At 43.3% G+C, this 23,256-nt stretch overlaps 2 protein-coding genes across 3 annotated transcripts; both read left to right on the top strand.

Moving 5' to 3' along the window:
• Window positions 1-382: 382 nt before the first annotated feature.
• Window positions 383-12,010, top strand: PRR11 (proline rich 11). 2 transcript variants are annotated; one of them, XM_024211236.2, is made up of 10 exons: window positions 383-575; window positions 3,229-3,343; window positions 3,824-3,977; window positions 4,705-4,827; window positions 6,600-6,842; window positions 7,138-7,233; window positions 9,401-9,513; window positions 9,634-9,693; window positions 9,779-9,875; window positions 10,924-12,010. In XM_024211236.2, the coding sequence occupies exons 2-10, from the start codon at window positions 3,234-3,236 to the stop codon at window positions 10,990-10,992; spliced, it is 1,065 nt and encodes a 354-aa protein (XP_024067004.1). In that variant the 5' UTR covers window positions 383-575; window positions 3,229-3,233; the 3' UTR covers window positions 10,993-12,010. The 2 variants fall into 2 exon arrangements, with proteins under 2 accessions (XP_024067004.1, XP_024067005.1); XM_024211237.1 differs by lacking the exon at window positions 383-575 and having other exon boundaries at window positions 3,171-3,343.
• Window positions 12,011-12,735: 725 nt separating this feature from the next.
• SMG8 (SMG8 nonsense mediated mRNA decay factor) lies at window positions 12,736-23,220 on the top strand. Its single transcript, XM_024211235.3, has 4 exons — window positions 12,736-14,434; window positions 16,772-16,917; window positions 18,228-19,103; window positions 21,668-23,220. The coding sequence occupies exons 1-4, from the start codon at window positions 12,742-12,744 to the stop codon at window positions 21,863-21,865; spliced, it is 2,913 nt and encodes a 970-aa protein (XP_024067003.1). The 5' UTR covers window positions 12,736-12,741; the 3' UTR covers window positions 21,866-23,220.
• Window positions 23,221-23,256: the final 36 nt, after the last annotated feature.

Here is a 23,256-nt window from a genome sequence, read left to right as displayed (position 1 = left end):
GTTGGAAGAAAAACTGCACCATGTGATTGGTTAGGAAAGGAGAGCCGCGAATTAGGACTGGCTGAGAGTGGACTCCAATTGTGATTGGCTGATATTGGAACTCTACTAGCTAATTGGGTAGAAGGGTTACCCCTGTTTTCTGATTGGTCTATTGCAGGGGGAGTGGGGGAACTATGCCTCTTTTTCGTTTATCTTGTCCACTGCTCTGTTATTGGCTTCTCCCCTCCCACTTTTTAATCTGATTGGTCTTTTGTAAAACACACACTCTGGCAAACTGATTGGTTAAACTGAAACCCTTCCAACCAATCGTGAGGCATCTTTCCTTCGTGTGGCGCAGGATGTGCTGATGGCAGATGAGAGCTATGCTGGGATTGGTTCTTCTCCCCGCCTCCTTATCATGTACACTTTTGGCGTCGACTGGCTGGACCGGAATTCACTGTAACCAATCAGAGCTTGGATAGCTCTGGCGGGTGTCGGGCTCCGTGGGAGGCAGAAGAGAGCGGGGCTGCGATTGGCTTAGGGTGGCTGGTGTAGCGATTTTAAATTGCAGGGAGGTTGCTCGGACCGATGAGCAGGTAAGTAAGTGAAGGAGGGGGCGAGCCGAGTGGCTGGGGTGACTGGTCACTCCCCCCCCACCCGGGGGGCACAGAGGGGCGGGGCGGCCGAGGGTGCAGAGAGGGGGAGGGGTGCGGGGGGGGCACGGGTGGGGGACCAGGGGGGGAGGGGAGGGGGGGCAGAGCCCGGGGTTCTGGGGAGGGGGCCTATGGGGAAAGCTTGAGGGTGCTGGGAGGTTCCCAGAGTGATGCGTGCCCTGCTAGGCTGGTGGGTATCCTGCTACAGGGAGGCAGTGCAGTCTAGGGACCTAGTTATCTACCGTCTCCAGGCCCCGGGGTGCTAGGTGCTGGGCACATACACAGGGGAACCGCAGAGTTATGAACTGACCAGTCAACCACACACCTCATTTGGAACCAGAAATACACAATCCGGCAAAAAGAACAGGAGTACTTGTGGCACCTTAGAGACTAACAAGTTTAAAATCAGGCAGCAGCAGAGACCCCCCCCAAAAAAGAAGAAGCAGCAGCAGCAAAAAGGGGCCGTTCTGTGCTAAATGTAAACTACTAAAAGAATAAAGGGAAAGCAGCATTTTTCTTCTGCATACTAAAGTTTCAAAGCTGCATTACGTCAATGATCAGCTTTAAACATTTGAAAGAACCACCATAACGTTTTGTTCAGAGTTACGAACAACCTCCATTCCCGAGGTGTTCATAGCTCTGAGGTTCTACTGTACAGAATAAGGCATGGGTCTTGCCTCTAACTAGGCAAGATGGACAAAGGGTGGGAGAAAAGAAGGATTTTGTTCCTATTTTACAGCTGGAAAAATTGAACCCAGTGTAAGCACCAGTCTGGCATCTTAACCACAATAAAATTCTTCTCTAACTAGAAGCTGAATAGAGTCACGCTAGCTGTAATAATAGCCATGTTTCTGTGGGACCTCTTACTGCAAAGGGTCCCAAATTGCTTTGCAGATTCCCATGCATACACTAGACTGGGGTGGGCAAACTTTTTGGCCTGAGGGCCACATCAGGGTTCCAAAACTGTATAGAGGGCCAGGTAAGGAAGGCTGTGCCTCCCCAAAGAGCCTAGCCCCTGCCCCCTATCCACCCCTTCCCACTTCCTGCCCCCTGACTGCCCCCCTCAGAATCCCTGACCCATCCAACCCCCTCTGCTCCTTGTCCCCTGACCGCCCCTATGTCTAATAGGCTGCAATATTTTGATAGCTCCAGAGTTGCTCAATTAGAACATCATAAGAAACTGTGCTGCGCTCTCTCATAACCTTTATGTGTAGTGTAACTGTTGATGTGTCAGGCCCAAATACAGAAGATGGTCTATTAAGAGTTATGACCTCACCCACCTTGTCTGTCTAAGAATCTTTACAAAAATTCAAACTAAAAGCATTCACTTGCCATGGCTAGCAGAAGCCAGGTAATCCTATTAGAGAGCCAGTGCCTAAATTCTCTTATTTTAAAACAATTAAACTAAAAATATTAACATGCATATTTGTTGGATGGAGGTGGGCTTTGCCTTAAGGGCACCAGTTCAAATAAAACTGCCTGTCAGTAGTAATTGGCAGTTCAACAAACAGCCGTCAGGTGGGAATGGCTATGTATAATGAGTTGATAGGTCAATTAGGGACCTCTCGTTGGCATTCTCAGTAGAGAAGAGGAAGATTGAACAAGCCAAGGAGAATGCACGTCTTTCAAAACAGTCCTGTGCCATGGAGGACAAAGAGGTCACTCTTGGCACCCATGGAGCAAGCGGTGCATTTTACATAGGTCCTGGATATATTATATTTCCATATCTTGTGTAGAATTATATGATGATTTCCTCTACCAAATCTATGATTTGTCCTCTCTTCCCAATATTCCTTGTCAAAAATTCGATTGCATGGGATGGTTTAAAATGGGAGAGTTTAAAATGTCAGTTTCAACATGATTCTATCAGCTGTTTTAACATGTACAAATTCTCTCCAGGTGATCACAGAAATACTTTAAAGGAGGTAATAATTAATGTTTCTAAGTATTACTTCTGTTCAAACAAGACAATTCCAAATATCTTGAAGTAGGATTTATTGACATGCATCCCTCGGCTTTTCCACCTTCTTGCAGCAGCTCTGCTCTTTAATAAAAGCAGGATTATTCATAGATTCTAGGACTGGAAGGGACCTCGAGAGATCATTGAGTCCAGTCCCCTGCCCTCATGGCAGGACCAAATACTGTCTAGACCATCCCTGATAGATATTTATCTAATCTACTCTTAAATATCTCCAGAGATGGAGATTTCACAACCTCCCTAGGCAATTTATTCCAGTGTTTAACCACCCTGACAGTTAGGAACTTTTTCCTAATGTCCAACCAAAACCTCCCTTGCTGCAGTTTAAGCCCATTGCTTCTTGTTCTATCCTTAGAGGCTAAAATGAACAAGTTTTCTCCCTCCTCCTTATGACACCCTTTTAGATACCTGAAAACTGCTATCATGTCCCCTCTCAGTCTTCTCTTTTCCAAACTAAACAAACCCAGTTCTTTCAGCCTTCCTTTATAGGTCATGTTCTCTAGACCTTTAATCATTCCTGTGGCTCTTCTCTGGACCCTCTCCAATTTCTCCACATCTTTCTTGCCCGTTATAAACTCTTGTAGAGTGAATGAACTGCTCTTGAACTTGGCTCCCTAGAAATAATGGCAAAGTATAAGCAACGCCGGCGGAAGCTGCGGGCCCGAGCAAAACTTCGAATGAACAAGAAGGGAGATGTCAGTAAACTGCAGTGCTTGAATCCTCTCCCTCAAAGGTAAGCTCACATTACATTTAGTTTTCTCATTAACCCAATTCATAGGTCCATTGCTAGTTCCAAAGAGTACACTGAATCACAGAAATTGGAGATGGAGGAGACTTGTTGAGTCCCATCTACTTCATGGCCTGGCTGCTGCAGAATTGTTCCCTCTTGTACATCTTCCAGTGTCCTTCCTATCCAATCTAATTTTAAATGCCTCAGGAAATGGGGCTTGGAAAAGAGTTATCACAAAATCTCAGTAATTGGAGCCTGAAAAAACCTGTTGGGAAGATCTTATTCCTTTGCCAGGGCAGGAATGTTCCCTACAGTGTAACACAAATTTTCCTACCATCCCCTTCCCTTGCACTGATGTTTACTCCAAACTCACCTGTTATATTGACACTTCTAAATGACCAACTGATTGACCACTGTTACATTTTTGGATGGCTAAAATGATTTATTTACTTGTAAAGTTACATTTGAAATTTTCTTCCACAGGTTATTGGATGGTCTTCCTCCAAATCCCCCCCACAGTCAAAGTAGCACTTTCTCAGTCTGGCCGTTAGTCCTCCCCAGTGTAAAGGATGCAGTAAGGCCCTTGGCAATGACAGCATCATCTTTGTATTGGTGGTGCCAGAACAGTGTTGCACAGGTATGTTTTCTAAATCTCTATTTCTGTCTGAGATTACCATAGTGCTCTGTGCATGTGTACAGTACCTAACTCCAAAATTAAGGTGAAAGTTCAATTGTAGTTATTGGAGAATCTATAGGTTTGGAAGGAATTATTAAGGTTCAAGTGGGGGGTATCTGCTGGGGGAATAGGTATGGTAAAAATGCCCCAAATTAAGGTGACATTGAGATTGTATGTGAAATTGGAGACTTTAATGCAGTATTTGGAGGATTTGCAATGACAAAGGATCCAGCTTGTAACTCTTAATAGCCTAGGAGATGTTAGTGCATAACCCTGATGGGTCAGACAAAAAACATACTCTAGAGTTCAGAGTTAAAATTTGAAACCTTATTGAGCATCTGCAGGACAACACCTTTCCAAAGAAATATGGTCCATCGTTCGGTTCCTGATGGTCTACCAGTTTGCAGCCACGTGCAACATTCAAAATTAGCAAATTATAAGACGAGATCTTATGAATGTAGCAGGTCTGCTTTTCTGGTGTACTCTGACCCAGGGATGGGAAAGGAAAAAAATGAGAGCAGATTTGAAATGGCCTATCCATGTTGTTTCATGCCACTGAATACAATCAAAAGAGTTTTCACTGACTTTCAATGTGAGTTGTGCTCCCAAGTCCCTTAGGTACTTTTGAAATTTCACACCATTGTGTTTAACTCTGAAAATAGTCCTCTGGTTTCTTTGTGATGCTTAGAGTTTTGAAGTCATCAAAGACACCATATTTCCTTCACGGCTCTACCTGCGGCAACTGAACATGCTGAAGCAACAGGTGGAAAAGCTGGAAATTGAATTTTCCAGACTACAAGGAGTGATCCAGGTCAGTCACATGTTAGTCCCATTAGCAGTGTGATTTTTCTCATATTTGCTAAGCTGGTGGTTTTCAATCTGGGGGTCCACAGACTATTCCTAAGATTTCTAAAGGGGTTCACATCTCCATTCAAAACTTTTTAGGGGTCCACAAAAAAGTTTAATAACACTGGCCTAAGCATTTAAAGATCTGTGGTCAGTGGTGGAGACTAAAAGTGTTTGTGCTATGTGTGTGCTACTGAAGGGACACCATTATCTTGAAATCCAGTCAATTAGACAAATATTCAAAGTAGTTTTCAGGTTCTACGTGTGTCCCTGAATCTCTCTGTCAATGTCTGTGGCTTTACAACCAAACTTTCCTATTCTTCAAAGATGTCTTTTCCCTCCCCTACTACTGTGTGAAAGACCTGCTCAAACAGGTTCAATAATGTCCTGATCTGGCAATGGGACTCTGTGTGCCAAATTGATTCTCCACAGAGCAAAGCATTGTTAAATGCACAAAGTACACAAACTGGAAAAAAATAGAGTAATGTTTTGCTCCATCTCTCCATCTTCCAATGGCTGAAGATGGTGTTTGCGACAATGGTAGGTAAAATATTTTTAGAATTTTTTTTTTTTTTTTTAAGATCGTCACTGTGTTTTGGCTATAATGGTTGTTAGTAATTTTCCATAGTAAAAGATGCTGTTGAAATGAAAGCTGCAGCCTTGCAACTTGCTCCATGCAGAGACCACTATGTCTATATAGAGCCCCCTCCCCAAATTTAGGGTTCAGGGAACTGGTGAAATGGAAGAAGTTGCAGGAGTGGGGTCTGAATCACTGGTCGAACTTTTCTGCCTTTTTAAAAATTCTCCAGCCCATAACATTCCCTGATGACAGAGGAACTATTATTATTATGGCCTAAATATTTCCCCCAGTGATGTTTAGTAGGATACAATTGGGTCACACACTACATATAAACAAAAGTAGGGAATGCTCTCTAAGTTGATGATCAAATGGATTTAGACAATGAAGCTTGTGCCCTAAGTCACAGCGGTGCTTTTGAAAATCCCACCCCTAATATGGAATAGAATTGCTAGAGAAATGTATAAATTCTGGTTTGGAAATTTTAGGGCCTGTGTAAATACAAAATATCTTGCATTTCTTTGGATCTCAAACTTATTTGATTGGCCCCCCCCTTATTTGTATTTGTAGTCATTTACCCTCCCCCCAAAGTACTACCACCCAGCTCTGCAGGCGGAACAGAGAGCAGTGGCTAGGTGCCCAGGTCTGAGGCACAATAGCAGCAGACTTAGCGCCCCATTGCCACCCTTACTTCTGCGCTGCTGCAGCCACCCTGGGGCTGACAGCCAGAGCCCCACCGCCACGAGGTGAGGGACTGGGGTTGGGGGGGCTGAGCCTGGGCTGACTCATGGTGAGATATTGAGCAGGGGGGAAAGAGACCCCGGGTGGCAGTGCCCCGGCTGTTACCTTTATCCCACCCACCTGGGGCTGACAGCCAGAGCTCTTCAGAAAAAGAAAAGCACACTGGGTTGAGAACCACTGCTTTAGCTCCTTTCATTGCAAATCACTTCACATTCCCTACACATACTGCATCACTGATATACTGCCACCCTGTGACTGGAAGGCAGCAGTTAGCCAGCTTGATGATCACTCCAATAGCAGGCACATTGTGGGCCGGGCATCCTGGATCAATGGAAGTTATGAACTCCCTTCCCTAAACATTCCTATTCTTTAAACAGTTAATTTAATGTTCTTTATTTTGTCTTTTTTTTTCTCCTCAGATGAGTGGGACTGTTGTTAGTTCCTCAGAAAACTCTCCTTGCCAAAGATGTAATAAACCATTACTAGCTGTTCCTGTCTGTGCACAAATCGGCTTGGCAGACCCGGTATCCCTGCCTTCTGCAGGAGTGCTGCAACCTGCATCTGCTCCTCCACCTCCACCACCTCCTCTTCCTCCACCACCACCACCACCACCACCTGCACCTTTACTACTCAAAAGGGGCAATAGCACAAAAGCACTTCAGGTAGGGAGTAATAGAATTATTGTATTTCTTCAAAAACAACAAGGAGTCCTGTGGCATTGAAGAAGTGGGTTTTTTACCCACGAAAGCTTATGCCCAAATAAATCTGTTAGTCTTTAAGGTGCCACCGGACTCCTTGTTATTTTTGTGGATACAAACTAACACAGTTACCTCCTGATACTTGTATTTCTTCAGTTGGTCTTTGATGAATTTTGGTACGAAGTGAGGGAAACGTGTCTTATGAGAGCCACACAATTTGCTGATTTTACCCTTCGTTCCAACTTCCCCTTGTTTTCAGGCTACATCAGTAAAAGATGGGCCCATACAAATAACTCTCAAGGATCTCCTGAATGTGAAACTAAAGAAGACACAGAAGTACACAGAAACAGACCAGGTAAACCAAAGGACATGTATAACTGGATAGTGCTGTTCTGGGGCAAATCCTGCCTGCTATCAAACCAATGTCTTCCACTGTGTATTGGCGGGAGCCTCATGCAGCAGTTGTAGAACCCCTATATACTGGGTAGCCCGGCTCCATAGGGGCTCTGTGCACACTGGGGATCTGAGTGCAGGATTAATGGTTCTTCTGAGCAGATACGCAACCTTTTCTCCCCTCAAGTCTGGAGTAGAAATTGTGAAGCCACTCCTTTGCTTGGGTGTGGGGAAAGATTGCCCTCAGTGCGTACTCCATTTGGTTGGACTGTACCCAGGTGCACTATACCCAGGATTTGTGTCTTGAAGTTCTGTTCTAACAAAAATAATTCCTGGTTTCCCAGGACCATATCAGAAATGGCTGCCATTAATGGCTAGGGCCCTATCAAATTCACAGCCATGAAAAACACACCACGGACCGTGAAATCTGGTCTTTTGTGTGCTTTTACCCTATACTATACAGATTTCACGTGGGAGACCAGTGTTCAACTTGGAAGTCTTGACCCAAAAGGGAGTTGCAGTGGGGTCACAAGATTATTTTAGGGGGGTTGTGGTATTGCCACCCTTACTTCTGCGCTGCCTTTAGAGCTAGGAAGCCAGAGAACGGTGGCTGTTGGCCAGGTGCCCAGCTCTGAAAGCAGTGCCCTGCCAGCAGCAGAGCAGAAGTAAGGGGTGGCAATACCATACCATGGCACTTTTACTTCTGTGCTGCAACTGGTGGCGGCTCTGCCTTCAGAGCTGGGCTCCCGGCCAGCAGCCACCGCTCTCCAGCTGCCCAGCTCTGAAGGCAGCGCCACCGCGAGCAGCAGCGCAGAAGTAAAGGTAGCAGTACCACAACCCCCCCTACAATAACTTGACAACCCCCCAACACTCCTTTTTGGGTCAGGACCCCTACAATTACAACACTGTGAAATTTCAGATTTAAATAGCTGAAATCATGAAATTTATTATTTTTTAAATCCTATGACTGAAATTGACCAAAATGGACTGTGAATTTGGTAGGGCCCTACTAATGGCTAAATAAACAAACATTTGCTAAGTCAAGAAATCTATATTGTTGTTCAGCCTCATTTGGTGTACAGCTGTAGATCCAATGAAATCAGTGGGGGTTAGGTGCCTAAATACCTTTTGAGAATCTGGGTTGTAGAGACCAGAATCATATTCCTGATCTTTCTTGGCTTCTGCAAAACTTCTCTTGTTCTCATTTAGAGCCATGCATTGAATTTTTCAGGCCATAGTTTTAACCAAGGCTAGTGCCTGTACTCTGGTTAGCTGAAAAATTGCGTTTGACAGTTCAACTCACAAACATTCTCCTAAAAATAAACTTAAGCACCACCTATTATTCCTGCCTCAAGGAATATTCCCTATTGAAGTGCTGAATATATGCTATGCCCTTTGATCTTTTCCATCTCTTGTGTGAAGTTGTTTTAAATAATTTATTCATTCATATTCTTAGCTACTCTATTCTTTTGCTTATGTTGCCCTTTATAGTTCTAGACAACACGTTTTGGGGGTAATGATGATAAATCCAATTAATAAAGTAGTTCAGTGAATACATTACGACAGATTTTAGATTTCAGCTAATAATCATACTTAGCAGATCTATATAAACCTTCAGTGCGCTCTGCAAACATTGGATGAAAAGCATCTCTTATGTAGAGTTCATTCAGAAACTTCAGTGGGCTCACAGCAAAGTTGAATTTGGGCTCATCGACTGATTAATCCTATCTCCAAATCCGCAGTAAGATATGTGAGTAAATATTGTTATCCTAACTTTGCAGATGGGGAATTTGAGGCAGAGAGGTTAAGTGACTTGCCCCATGGCCACAGAGAGAGCCAGGGTCAATGCCTGGTGTGTTCCTTTTTAGTTTAGGGTAATAGCATCCAGCATTCCTGTAGCTTTCTGAATTTTAACCATATATGGATATTTTTCCTTGTACAATGTGTGCACAGGAGTCTTCTATAAAATGACTATTTTTGTCCATGGTACATTAAATCTTAATGACACAAAACAGCTGATGAGCCATAGTGCACTAAAAACATGCAGGGTATAAATATTAAATAGATTGTATGTTCTGTGGGGGCTTTTAAAATGTATTTTTGATAAAATTTTTCTTTTTTAATTTTAGGCAGGATCACCAATGAAGAAGCGCAGGGCATTAATTACAGTCTCAGATTTACAAAGCATTAATCTGAGACCTAAATCCAAGCTCCTACCAGGTCCCATTACAAACCTCCTAATGTAAGGAACTTTCTACATTCTTTGATGTCACAGGGAAAAGATGGTATATGTTCAGAATAATAATCATCACTGATAGTACTTCAAAAATGTTGGTTTTAACATTTTGTTGTTTTTTATCAGCACTCCCAGCAAAAATCAAATAGACCTTAGAAAACATCTTAAGAAAGTCAATATTCAGAGGTAACTTCCTTTCTGTTTTCTTTTGTTTTTTAATTAATCAGAAATTTAAGAATAATACTCCTTACCATTTTTATGATCTCCTCAGGAGTCCTGGTGGAACTCCATTAACTAACAAAGAAAACATGGAAACCGGCACAGGATTGACTCCAATAATGACACAGGCACTGAGGCGCAAATTTCAGGTAAGACATTGTGTTTGTCAGTTTCTTGTTGCATAAAGTTTGGTTGGAGTTTTAAAAGCCCAGTATAAGATATTGTTCCAAAATGTCATCATATAGCTTGGCAGTGGGACGTGAAAGCTCTTGGTGCCTCATACAGCTGAGCCCATAATTACTACTACTCATAATAGTGACACTTATCTTGAATAAAACTTTTCCCCCATAGATCTTAGTGGTTTATAAAGGAGGGACATTATTCCCATTTTACAGATGAGAAAACAGCCATACAAAGGTGATGTGATTTGACCAAGATCAACCAGGAGGTCATGAGCAGAGCTGGGAGCAGAAGTCTGGTCTCCTGATACCCAGTCGACTGCCTCATGCTACCTACCACTTAGTTAATGTATGTTCAGTACTTTGAGAATGTAAAGAATGCTAGAAGTGCTAAATATTATTTGTAGCATACAAAACAAACTTGAATCTTGGAATTTAATTCAAAGCATAATCAAGTGCTCAAAATAGATGCACCGCAGGCGGGATTCTTCATCAACGTGGCCTCTGCATCCTCCAACGTGTGGGGAACAACACCCTTGCAGAGTCTCCCCCTGTGTTCCCTTCTCCCTTAGAGTTCTTTTCTCAGAGGATTTTAAAATTTAGGAGGAGGAGCTGAGGTGATAGGGGTTGGATGGCACTTCTATAACTTTGATTGCAAACATTTGGGGCTCACATGAGATGGGGCTTATTTAGGGTGCTGCTTTCTAGATGTCTCTGAGGCTCAGTGGTTGCAGGAGTACACCCCACAAGTGGGAATATGCAGAGGTTCTCAAAGCCTATGACGATCATGGTGGTAGCAGCTTTTTGAACACCAAAAATACCCCAAAAACAATAAGCTAAAAATAAGACTGCTGCTGACACTGGAAAGAAACTGAGGATTACAAATGTTATACATGTTAGGAATCCTCTTGGACTAGGTGTTCGCTTACAGTTAGGATGCGATGAATAAGAAGTACCCGCTAGTAAGTATGTAATTGTTTCTGAAATCTAAATTCTAACTTGGTTCTTATTTTAACAGATGGCTCACCCAAAGACTCCCTCTCCAGCTCGGTTACATACTGCAAGCGGCTTTGATGAACAGAACTAGATCTGTGCTGCAATATTTTTGTCAATTGAGGGCCAGGTAGCTACTTGTCTAACCCCAATTTTATATCACTAAGGGGTAAACAATTTGTTATTTTAAGTAAGTTTAGCACACATAAAAAGTGCCATGTTGATGGTCCTCGGGGGGAAGTCTTCTATCCACAGAAGGTACAGCCTTCCACCGAATGTCCTAATGTGTCTCAGTCTTCACACTGGGGTAACTCTTCAAATGATGAGAAGAGAATGGAGTCTCTTTGGTCCTTTGGAACATTGACTTCTTCTGAAACTTCCAAAAGTGCTGTCTTTTTGTGATATAGATGCATATGTACAAGGAAGTAATTTAAACTTAACGTTGTTTGTCTTACATTTTTTTAAAGATGACTTTGGCAATACTTGTAATGTTAGAGGGAAAAAATTCAAGAGGAAAGTAATTTAAGACTCCAATGTTTCCTGTAACAAATAGGTTTGCAATTTTTTTTTATAAATAATAGTTATGTGGCTCAATAAGAAAGTATTATTACAGTTTTCCAGCATGTACCATTTTGGCTTGTGTTTACATTAACATACCCAATTTGAGACACCAGTGTTTAGAGCCAGGGGACTGGAAGTGAGGAACTCCTACGTTCCTGGCTCTCCCACTGACTTGCTATGTGACCTTCTGCATGGTCACTAAATGTGTCTCAATTTCCCCATCTGCAAAATTTGGCTTATGATACTGACCTCACAGGAAGGTTGCGATAATTAACTAATAATATTAATGAAGTGCTTCAAAATGGAAAGCTCAGAGGTCCTAATTGATGTTTTAGGAATGGAATGAACATACTTGGTTCCTAAACAAATATATAGTTACTGTAAGCCACCTTAAACTCCTACTGCCAATATCCAGTCTTGTTTATTATAATTATTACATGTTTACATGGCATATTTTCCACCAGTGATTACACATTTCCTATTGTATTAACTTGAAACTAAACCACTGAAATAGCCCTGATCATTCTTTTTATATATAAAAATAAACATGAATGTTGACAGGCTGGAGTTTATTTCCTTTTAATTGAATATGCAAACATAGGTGCTAGAACTAGGGGTGCTGCAGGATCCCCTGGCTTGAAGTTGTTTCCATTATATGCAGGGTTTACAGTTTGGTTTAATGGCTCTCAGCACCCTCACTAGAAAAATTGTTCCAGCACCCCGTATGCAGTTTCGAGGGGGGAAATGAGCTGGAACAAGTGGAAATTCCCCTAGAATTCCACTTGATGTGGCTTCTGCAAGTTGCAGTAGAAAGATCCGTCAGACGCCTTGCTCAGTTCCATAACTTAGAAAGGTCCCCGCACTGCTCACTGGAAGGGCTACAGTACTAGTCAATTGTTTGCAGGATGGTTTTAGAAGTTGGGCTCTTACAGGTTCATGTTTCCTCTGGATTGTGGGTGATTTGAAGGAGAGTTGCTGGGTGCAAGTCTGGCATAGTCTCTCGCCTCGTGGTGCTGCTGTTTGCTTGGGGATAACCAATCTGCTCCCTGAACCTCTTCTTCCCTAGTTTCCCCCATCCTTTTCTGTCCTCTCCGCACCCACCCAACCTAACAACCCACGTGGCTGAGGGCAGCTGCGCTCCCACTGCTCAGCATCGCCCAGTGTTGTGAGCATGCGCAATAACACCGGCGGCTTCTGGACTTACCGCGCATGCTCTGCTGTGGCGCATGCCCAGTAGCTCCGAAGGAAGTTTGGCCCATTGGGGCGCCGCGCTGCCGCGGCGATGACTGTACCGGTAAACCTGCGGGAGCTGCTGCTGGCTGGGGGCGGCGGCGCGGAGGGGAGCGGCGGGACGGGCGTCCCGGCCCCCGCCGAGGAGGAGGTGTGTGTGGTGGGCATCTTCGGCAAGACGGCCCTGCAGCTGAGCTCCGAGAAGGCGGCGCTGGTGAGCACCGTGTGCGACCGGCAGGTCTTCCCCCTCTTCCAGCGGGAGAGCGCGGGGCCCGGCGGGGCCGAGCCCAGGGAGGGCGGTGAGCCCGCGGCCGGAGAGGGGGAGCCCGCCGCCGCCGCCCAGGACTACAACCTGCTGCAGGCCTACTACAGCCAGGAGAGCAAGGTGCTGTACCTGGTGCTCACCTCCATCTGCGACACCCCCCAGCTGCTGCAGGCCTGCAGGGACCTCAGCGCCGGGGACGCCAGGGTGCCGGGGCTCGGCCACCCTCCGGGCGCCCCGCTGCCCCATGCCGAGGCCCATGAGTTCTGGAAGCACCAGGAGAAGCTGCACTGCCTGAGCCTTCTCTACCTCTTCTCCGTCTGCCACATCCTGCTGATGGTGCACCCCACCTGCTCCTTCGACATCACCTATGACCGTGTCTTCAGGGCCCTGGATGGGCTGAGGCAGAAGGTGCTGCCCTCCCTCAAGGCCGCCATCAAGGACTGCCCGGTTGGCAAGGAGTGGAAGCTCAACTGCAGGCCGTGCCCGCCCCGCCTCCTCTTCCTCTTCCAGCTTAATGGGGCCTTGAAGGTGGACCCCCCACCAGGCAGGGGGCAAGACCTCTGCGGCCAGCTGGAGAAGCCCCCACCCAAGAAGCATTCACCCAAGAGGAGGTTGCAGCATGCCCTGGAGGACCAGATCTACCGCATCTTCCGTAAGAGTCGGGTGCTGACCAACCAGAGCATCAACTGCCTTTTCACTGTGCCTGCTAACCAGGCCTTTGTCTACATTGTGGCTGGTGGGGCCCAGGATGGAGAGGACCCGGTGGCCATGCTGCTGGAGCAGCTCAGGAGCAACTGCACGATGAAAGAGACAGATTCCTTGCTGGCACCCACCTTGGCGGGGCCCAGGAGATATCAGATGATGAGACATGGCAGGCAGCAGCTGTCCTTCCATGTTGAGAGTAGCAGTAGCAGCTCCAGCTCCTCTGGGCAGTTGGTGGACTGCACCCTCAAGGAGTTCCTATGGCAACATGTAGAGCTGGTGCTAAGCAAGAAAGGCTTTGATGATAGTGTGGGGAGAAACCCTCAGCCCTCTCACTTTGAGCTTCCTACATATCAGAAGTGGGTTGCTGCAGCTCAGAAATTGTATGAAGTGGCTATTGAGGGGAAAGATGATGACCCAGCTTCCCTCACTGGGGAACTGACTTCCAAAATTATGGGAAGCATCAAAGTCTTGGAGGGGTACCTAGATATAGACACCAAGTTTTCTGAAAACCGTTGCCAAAAGGCTCTCCCCATGGCCCACAGTGCCTACCAGTCCAACCTGCCCCACAATTACACTATGACAGTTCATAAGAATCAGCTCGCACAAGCCTTGCGTGTGTACAGCCAGCATGCCCGGGGACCAGCCTTTCACAAGTATGCCATGCAACTTCATGAAGACTGTTACAAGTTCTGGAGCAACGGGCATCAGCTGTGCGAGGAGCGAAGTTTAACTGATCAGCACTGTGTGCATAAATTTCACTTACTCCCAAAATCAGGTAACTAAGCTCAGTTGCGTTAGGATCCTTTTGCAGTTTACGTTTACAAGTTTTAAGCCATAAAATGTTTTCCTTTCTGACTGGCCACTGAATTTTAAAACTGGCTTTATTTTAAAAGAAATACTATTAGGTACAGTAGATCATAGACTGTAAAAATAGGTCTTGTGTCTAATGTTAATCTTTATGAAAAGTGCAGGAATGATGGGTTTAGATTCCATTTCTCTGTTTATTGAAGGGATAGTTATAGCAAAGGCTGTGTTGCAGCATTCACTTAATTATCCCTACTGATGTGCCCACTCCTGATTGGGAGTGTCCACTCCCAGGAATTGAAAATAGTTGAGTTTCCATGGTCAGTTCAGTCCTTGCTGTCTGTGCAGAGACTGCCAGTTATGGTGGTGTGTGCAATGTGTATACGTGGGATGGGACCACCAAACTCATTTCATAGAGGACAGAACACAGTAATCAGATGGTGGTAACAGGTGTATTAGAACTAGTAATCTAGAGGTTAAAGACTCCATACCCTATTCTCAGTCCCTTGTGTCATCACTTGCCCCCCCAAATGTAACTTTGATTTAGAACCCCTCCCCCCAAAAAACTAATTGCTACTTGGTGTGAATAAGGGTTGCAGGATTGGACTCATTAATTACTTGGGTTCTCTCCATGCTAGTTGGACATATGTCCTTAGAATCCTAGAATATCAGGATTGGAAGGGACCTCAGGAGGTCATCTAGTCCAACCCCCTGCTCAAAGCAGGACCAAGCCCCAACTAAATCATCCCAGCCAGGGCTTTGTCAAGCCTGACCTTAAAAACCTCTAAGGAAGGAGATTCCACCACCTCCCTAGATAACCCATTCCAGTGCTTCACCACCCTCCTAGTGAAAAAGTTTTTCCTAATATCCAACCTAAACCTCCCCCACTGCAACTTGAGACCATTACTCCTTGTTCTGTCATCTGCTACCACTGAGAACAGTCTAGATCCATCCTCTTTGGAACCCCCTTTCAGGTAGTTGAAAGCAGCTATCAAATCCCCCCTCATTCTTCTCTTCTGCAGACTAAACAATCCCAGTTCCCTCAGCCTCTTCTCATAAATCATGTGCTCCAGCCCCCTAATCATTTTTGTTGCCCTCCGCTGGACTCTTTCCAATTTTTCCACATCCTTCTTGTAGTATGGGGCCCAACATTGGACACAGTACTCCAGGTGAGGCCTCACCAATGTCGAATAGAAGGGAATGATCACGTCCCTCGATCTGCTGGCAATGCCCCTACTTATACAGCCCAAAATGCCGTTAGCCTTCTTGGCAACAAGGGCACACTGTTGACTCATATCCAGCTTAGAAAGATGGTTTCCTAGGGAGGTGCAAATGCTATTTTAAAATAGAGCCTTACTGTGCAAGGAATATATATAAATAGCCAGAAGAACCATTTGTCCTTTCAAGCAAGAACTGGTAAGTGTCATGGTTAAGGCCTAGGTGCACCTTTGATCTGTCTGAGTGCATCCCCTCACATCTTGCTTTCACCTGGTAAAAGGACAACACAATTTTCACACTCTTAGATCTGGTCACTGGGCTACAGCACACTGTGTACCACCCATGATTACTCTGCAGGCCTGACTGAGCACCAGTGGTTAACACAGTGACCCAAAACAGCCTCTTCAAAACAACGTATTGTTTTATCTTAACAGTAGGAACAAGGCATAACAAGAAAAAAGGATTTCAACACAATAAAAGGTCTATATGCATATTTGCCTTACTTAAAGGTTTAGTAGTCCTAGTTAATCCCTGACCCCTTTGCCTCTAGGGATTGGGGTTCAGTCTACTCCCCAGCAGTCTTTGTCTCACTTTTTCCTATCCTTCAGGGACCATCTTCTTATCCATCCAAACTTCACTGTTCCAGTTTCCTCTGCTTGGATCCCCCTATGGGGACTCCCAAGCCAGATTGTTGAAATCAGCTTGGTCAGAGGTAAAATGTAAAGTAAATGGTAGTTGCATTGTCTTTTAAATATTGATAAATGGGGGGCTATCTATCCTCTGCTTAAATTAACCCCTTGCAGTCATATAGCAAACACAATAACAATCAAATGGTGGAACATAAATTATTACATAGCAGCTCCACATCCTGCACAATAAGCAATTGGCAAGAAAGGCAGCTCAGTGTGTACAAAGGGCTTTTGTAACTGGTTGTATAACAAACACAAGGAAAGGGTTTGGCAATTTTGGAAAGTAATTTGGGGGGAAGTATGAGGGATCATTGCAGAAGAGGGTTGAAGATAGCCAAATTATACAAGAATCTCTCCAGATGGGGTGAAGCAAACACCAATTAATCTTGTTACTTTTTCAGGGGAAAAACCAGAGCCAGATAGAAACCCTCCAGTGTTGTATCACAACAGCCGGGCTCGCTCCACTGGTGCCTGTAACTGTGGGAGGAAACAAGCACCCCGGGATGATCCCTTTGATATCAAAGCAGCCAATTATGACTTCTATCAGGTAATCATTAGCTTTCCATTTTTGCTTCAAAGGAAAATATTATTTATTAAGCCATAGCTATGCTTGTGCTATACAAACAAGGCACAGCTTATCCTGAAGAGTCCAAAAAAAAAGTTAAGAGGTGACTTGATTGTGTTCTATAAATGTCTATGGGGGGGAAGAGAAAAAGTGATTGGAAGCGGAAGCTAGCCAAATTCAGACTAAAAATAAGGTGCATATTTTTAATAGCAAGGGTAATTAACCATTGGAATAATTTGCCTGGGGATGTGGTGGATCCTCCGTCACTTGACACCTGTAAATCAAGACTGGATATCTTTCTAAATATATATTTTATAGTTTTAACAGACGTTATGGGCTTGATGCAGGAATTACTGGATGAGATTCTGTGTCTTGTGTTATGCAGGAGATGAGGCTAGATGATCATAATGTTCCCTTCAGGCTTCAAAATCGGAGCCTAGGTCTGAGACAGACAAAACAGTGCAGACACAACTAGTACCTAGTGTTCCAATAAGAGTTAGAGCTGGCATGGGAGTACTGCATAGCCTTTTTTAAAATGGTCTTTGCGTTAGTTTATGTTAAGGAGGGATTTGATGGAAGAAAATGAGTCCTCTGACCACAAGGCGAGAGAGAGACCTAAGTGAAAAGGGGGCATGGGAGAAAGAAGGGAGTTTTAGGCTATTTAAATATTACTTTTTTCTTATCCTGCTCCTGTAAGACCCAAGCAGCTTTTACTCCTATTGCCTTAACAGCAGTTGAGTACTCAGTACCTTGCAGGATCAGACCCAAGCCATCTGAATAGCTTGGTGAACAACCTATTCATTTTCCATGAAAGCAGTAAACTATGGGCTTTTCTACAATCACAAATTTGTACCACTTTGACTATACTAGGATAGTTAAAGCAGTACTATTCCGTACCTTCCAGGTGCTTATATTGGTGTAGCTTATAAGGGAAGGTGTAAGGCACCTTTATACCAATATAACTGCATCCTCACTAGGGATTGCACTGATCTTTAACTGTTTGTGTACAAAATCATACCCCTAACCAAAATAGTTATACTAGTACAAAAACAGTGTGTGGACCAGGCCTAAGCATAACAGTTATGTGCATAGTGTCTGTAGTTCATTCAGAAGTGCACTGGTTCCCACTTCACCAAAAGAGAGCCTCTAAATATTTGCTTGAAGCTAGATTGCCTTGCCTTGTTAATACTATAGCTTATTCTATTAAACTGCATTCAGTTAGTTTTGTGATTCAGAGCTATGTGAACATTGAGATTACAGATGACAAGTTAACTGTGTTCCATCTTTCACAGCTGCTGGAAGAGAAATGTTGTGGGAAACTGGACCACATCAACTTCCCGATATTTCAGCCGAGTACACCTGATCCAGCACCAGCCAAGGATGAGACCTCACCTGCCCCTCCAGAAGGAGAAGCTGAGAAACTTAAAGAAAAAGAGCCTCAAACCCAGGGAGAGAGCACCAGCCTGAGCTTAGCCCTTAGTTTGGGTCAATCCACGGATAGCCTGGGCACCTACCCAGCTGATCCTCAAGGTGGAGGAGACAATGCAGAGGCTCACGGGCAAGCATCAGAGTCTAAAAGCGAGAAGAGGCCAAGCTTGGTAGATCGCCAGGCATCCACTGTTGAGTATCTTCCTGGCATGCTCCATTCTAATTGCCCTAAGGGCCTTCTTCCCAAATTCTCTAGCTGGTCACTGGTCAAACTTGGCCCTGCTAAGGCTTATAACTTCCACACAGGCTTAGACCAACAGGGCTTCATCCCAGGAACAAACTACTTAATGCCTTGGGACATTGTCATCAGGACAAGAGCTGAAGATGAGGGAGATCTAGACACTAATTCCTGGCCTGCTCCTAATAAAGCTGTTCCTGGGAAACGAAGTGCAGTTGTAATGGGAAGAGGAAGGAGGAGAGATGACATAGCTCGAGCCTTTGTTGGATTTGAATATGAAGACGCTCGTGGTCGGAGGTTCATGTGTTCAGGGCCTGAGAAAGTCATGAAGGTGATGGGTGGTGGGCCAAAAGAATCTGCTATAAAAGCCCTTAATTCTGATATGCCCTTATACATCCTCTCATCAACTCAGGGACGAGGACTTAAACCATATTATGCTCAGTTTATAAGACTCTTTGTTGTGGTGCCAGATGCTCCACTGCAGATAATACTGACACCTCAGGTAAGAAATTAAAAATACAATCTAGCTACCTGTAAGTGACTGTAGGAACTGCAAAATGTAACTCTAAAAAGTGTATTAACAACACTTATTGTGGGACACACAAAGGAATGTAGGATCCTTCATCGTTGAGGGGGTAAGAGGAGATAATCCAAGAAGTTCCTTCCAACCTGAACCAGGATTTAATTACAGACACTCCCCGTTCCGGAACATCTTGCGTAAGTCAAATTTTGAGTAAGTCAGGAACGTATACCTGACAATTATGTTGCGCGCCCCCCACCCCCAAAAATAAAATAAAATATATGGAACTTTTTCCGTAAGTGCGGATTTGCGTAAGTCAGGTTTGCGTAACCCGGGGAGCGTCTGTAATGTTCTTTAGGTCAATCCAAATTGGTATTGGCCAAAAGTTGTTGGATTGTTGCCACCAAACCCATTTCTCATAGGCCAGTTTTAGTTCAGAAATTCTCAGCAGACAGACGACATGTAAACCACCACCTCATTGGGAATGCTCCTTGATATTTTCAGCCAAGGACTGAATGGGGAATGAAGATAAGTCTCTTCTCATTCCTTAGGGAGAGTCCCTGCAGATCAGGTTTGAGTACAATGGTGGTGTGGGGAAGTTTGCCGTGTAGTTAAAAATGCTGTACGTGTTCTGTAAGCAAATATTTCTTCAGTCACCAAGACCTGTTATGACTTTAGCATTTGTTAGCATAACTTTCTTCTTAATACACATTTTATCACAGATGACATAGTGGGGTTCCAATAGGTTGAAAAGACATTTTAAATAATATGCCACAAAAAATGCATCAGAATAACCTGCCTTTTTAAAAATAACTACTGAGCAATGGGAACATAAATTAAAAATTAAAATGTCTTCACAGAAAAATGGTGATTCATGGCTAAGTTGGATTTTTATCTTCAATTCTCTGAACTCTGGGGACAGAGAATCTGTAGAATGAAAAAGATGTATTTTTCATCTATTTCTAGATGCTGGGAAAAGGAAATTGATATTTGATATATGTGCCCACTTTTTTTTTTTAAGTAATGAAATATGAACAAGATGTGTTTTCCAATAGTACTCTGTCATGGAATAATCTTACCATTTATATAGCACTTCGTAAAATATGGCAAAAAAATTTCATTTGTTGGTACCGAAAGTAAATAATACAGCACCACTGAAATGCAGCCAGCACACAGTATGTTTATATCAGTTGTGGGGAGAAACCATCTACTCCCCTAAAGTGCCCTGGGATCATTCATATACCCATGTTCAAAAGAGATTAATTCAAACTTGAACAGAAAAGTGCTTCTAGAATGATCTGGGGAATGGGAAGCCTATATCATATGAGGAGACTAAAAGGTGTCTTGTTTAGTCTAGCAAAATGAAGGCTGAGAGGAAATATGATTGCTGTCTATAATTGCATTGGGCATGGGCATCAGGGATGGAGAAGAGCTATTTGAGAGAGATAGGTTGGAAATTTAGAAGGTTTCTGATCAGAGGAGTGAGGTCCTAGAACAGCCTTCCAATAGGAATAATGGGGGCAAACAACCTATCTAATTTTAAGATGGAGCTTGATAAGTTTAAGAATGGAATTGTATGACTGATTTGCCTGTGATAGCAAGGGACACTGGACTCAGGGTCTCAAGAGGTCCCTTCCAGTACTATATTCCTACAAAGCAAACAGAACCTGTTTTAGAGGAGACTTTAAAGACCCACATACTAAATTGTTTTTTGTTTTGCAAGTTCAAGCAGGAGTAGTAATGATTAAAGCTGCACACAGCAGTGAAATGGCACCAATTACATACACGAAATGCAGTAACTTCACTTCAGTGGTTAAGATTCAGTTTTGTAGTCTAACCTTTCAGATCCGCATTTAACTTCCATGAGTTTTGCCTGTGTATGAGCTGCAAGATCAGGCCCTAATGGTGATATTTCAAAATTCCCCTTTAGGGTTGAATGTGGATGAAATGGCAAGGAAAAAGCTAAATCAACTAGTGATACTTATGCCCATAAGTGATATGATTTCTAAGGCCCTTGTCCACCCTGTGAAAATCTAATATGCCTAAGGAAAAAATTACACCACATCAGTTCTTGACCTGGTTAAGTCACCGCTCAGTCTTCTAGTGCAGTTGATAAACAATATTTTAAGTGCTCTTGAATCACGTTACGGTCCTGAAAAATCCAAGGTGGTAGAACAATTTGAGTCACAGTTGAAGCAGTGTATTCTTGTCTGCACTACACGGATGCAACTGGGTCCCTAAATGTAGATTTTTTTTATTTGTTTTTTGGTAGTGTGAAACAGGGCCTTAGTGATCTGATGCCAAATCTGCTATCTTAAGTTCAGCATCTTGATCACACTGGGGTTTGAAACTTATTTCCTTTCTGGCAAGAACAGCATTTAAACACTGTCTTCTAAAAATGCACTAAAGTGGCTTCAAACCGCATTTTAGTAGAGACTTAATAGACCAGTGTGGATTTAGTTATTTGAGAGGGTTTTATTCCAATAGTTTGCTGATTTTATCTTTTAAAGCACTTAACATATTTCCTACTCTGTTGTTTTTTTCAGGTTCAACCAGGGCCTCCGCCTTGCCCTGTATTTTACCCTGAGAAACAGGAAATAACCCTCCCGCCTGATGGACTGTGGGTGCTGCGATTCCCTTACGCTTATGTGACAGAACGTGGACCCTGTTTTCCTCCTAAAGAAAACCAGCAGTTAATGAGTTATAAGGTTGTTCGAGGAATACTAAAAGCCATTACACAATAAGAATTATTCTGGTACATTGGTCCTGATTTAAGGTGACTTGTTTTTTCAATCCAAATTATGGATTTTGATTCCTGACTGTTGATACTTAAACAGTAATCACTGCTTGGTATAGTGAAACCACTGCATGTAAAGTGAATAGGGTCCAGATTCAGAATAAAGATCTGAGTATCAAAGTGGAGAAAGGAACATGGCAACTTTCTCTGTGTAAGAAATCAGCTCCTACGCCTGAGTCAAGGTTAGGTGTGCTTAAAAAAAAAAAAAAAAAATACAAAATACTGACAACTGAAACCCGTTCTAAAACAAGTTTAAAAATTAAAAAACAAACAAAAAAGCCCTAGTAGCATATAACAAAAGGTTAGAATTTCTCCCAGTTTGCACTATTATGGCAATTAAAGCAATTTAAAAAAATTAAAAATATGTCTACATTTGTGGATCAGACAACCAGATCTTGTTTTTCAATTAAAGCACAGAACTGGAATTGTGATAAGTGGCTTCTTTTCCCTTCCAATTATTTGCCATGGGAAATTACTCAAATGTCTGCTTCATTTTCTGAACTATAAGATGCGGATAATACCTCCCTTGCTTCTTGAGGGCTGCTATGTGACTTAATGCATGAAAGTTTAGAAAGTGCTTTGAGATCCTGGAGCAGAAGACTTAAGAAGGAGTCAGATTACTAAATTGTTCAAACTTCTTCATATAGCAATTGAATAGAGAAACATCATTGAGAGGAGAAGAATTTGCATACACAAACTGAAATGATGTTTAAACTGTTACTGGAAGAAGAGGAAAATTCCGCTGGGACCAAAACAGCTGATAACAGTTGATGGTGTTTGTAAAATATCATATTTGAAAGGCACTTATGGAGTATAACACTTATGTACAAGAATACAGCTGTAGAGAGATTAGAGCAGCTGGCCCATTGGAAGGCTCTTCCATCTCAAATAACTCTGAAGTGAAGGGCTTGGTTTTCAGAGAGTCAATCTCATATTCAGATTGTGTATATGCTGTCATTGATCATAAATTACTGAACTTTAAAGAAAGGTAATCTGTTTCATTTGAGGAAGAATGTGGAGTGGAAATATCTTATCCAGGATAAAATGGTGCAGATTATGTTGTCTCTGTGGAATAACTATTTACCAAGATTTTGCCATAATTGATAAACTCATAAATGATCAGTACATGAAGACTGGGTTTAGTGCAGTTTTACACACATTAAATGGCCAAATGCAGCTTGCTTCCAATTCAAGCAAAAGAACAATCAATCTTTCCTAAACTCTTAACAATTTCCTATCCAGTCTCCATTAATTTTAAATGTCTAGTTGTCTGAAATCTATCAGACTTTTAGATCTTTATCCCACTTTTGGCCTTGGTATGTGGGAAAGTTTGCCTCT

The sequence above is a fragment of the Terrapene carolina genome, unplaced genomic scaffold (genome assembly GCF_002925995.2).
Source record: "Terrapene carolina triunguis isolate 2854851 unplaced genomic scaffold, T_m_triunguis-2.0 Scaffold231, whole genome shotgun sequence".
Taxonomy (NCBI): domain Eukaryota; kingdom Metazoa; phylum Chordata; order Testudines; family Emydidae; genus Terrapene; species Terrapene triunguis.
Note: the sequence above shows the minus strand (reverse complement) of the source record. Positions and strands in the feature narration are given on the sequence as shown.

Coding starts and splice junctions, on each gene's coding strand:
- SMG8 (XM_024211235.3), top strand. CDS start 12,742: ATGACTGTACCGGTAAACCTGCGGGAGCTGCTGCTGGCTGGGGGCGGC. Junction 14,435..16,771: donor TCACTTACTCCCAAAATCAG/GTAACTAAGCTC, acceptor TTACTTTTTCAG/GGGAAAAACCAGAGCCAGAT. Junction 19,104..21,667: donor AGATAATACTGACACCTCAG/GTAAGAAATTAA, acceptor TGTTTTTTTCAG/GTTCAACCAGGGCCTCCGCC.
- PRR11 (XM_024211236.2), top strand. CDS start 3,234: ATGGCAAAGTATAAGCAACGCCGGCGGAAGCTGCGGGCCCGAGCAAAA. Junction 6,843..7,137: donor ATAGCACAAAAGCACTTCAG/GTAGGGAGTAAT, acceptor CCTTGTTTTCAG/GCTACATCAGTAAAAGATGG. Junction 9,694..9,778: donor AAGAAAGTCAATATTCAGAG/GTAACTTCCTTT, acceptor TGATCTCCTCAG/GAGTCCTGGTGGAACTCCAT.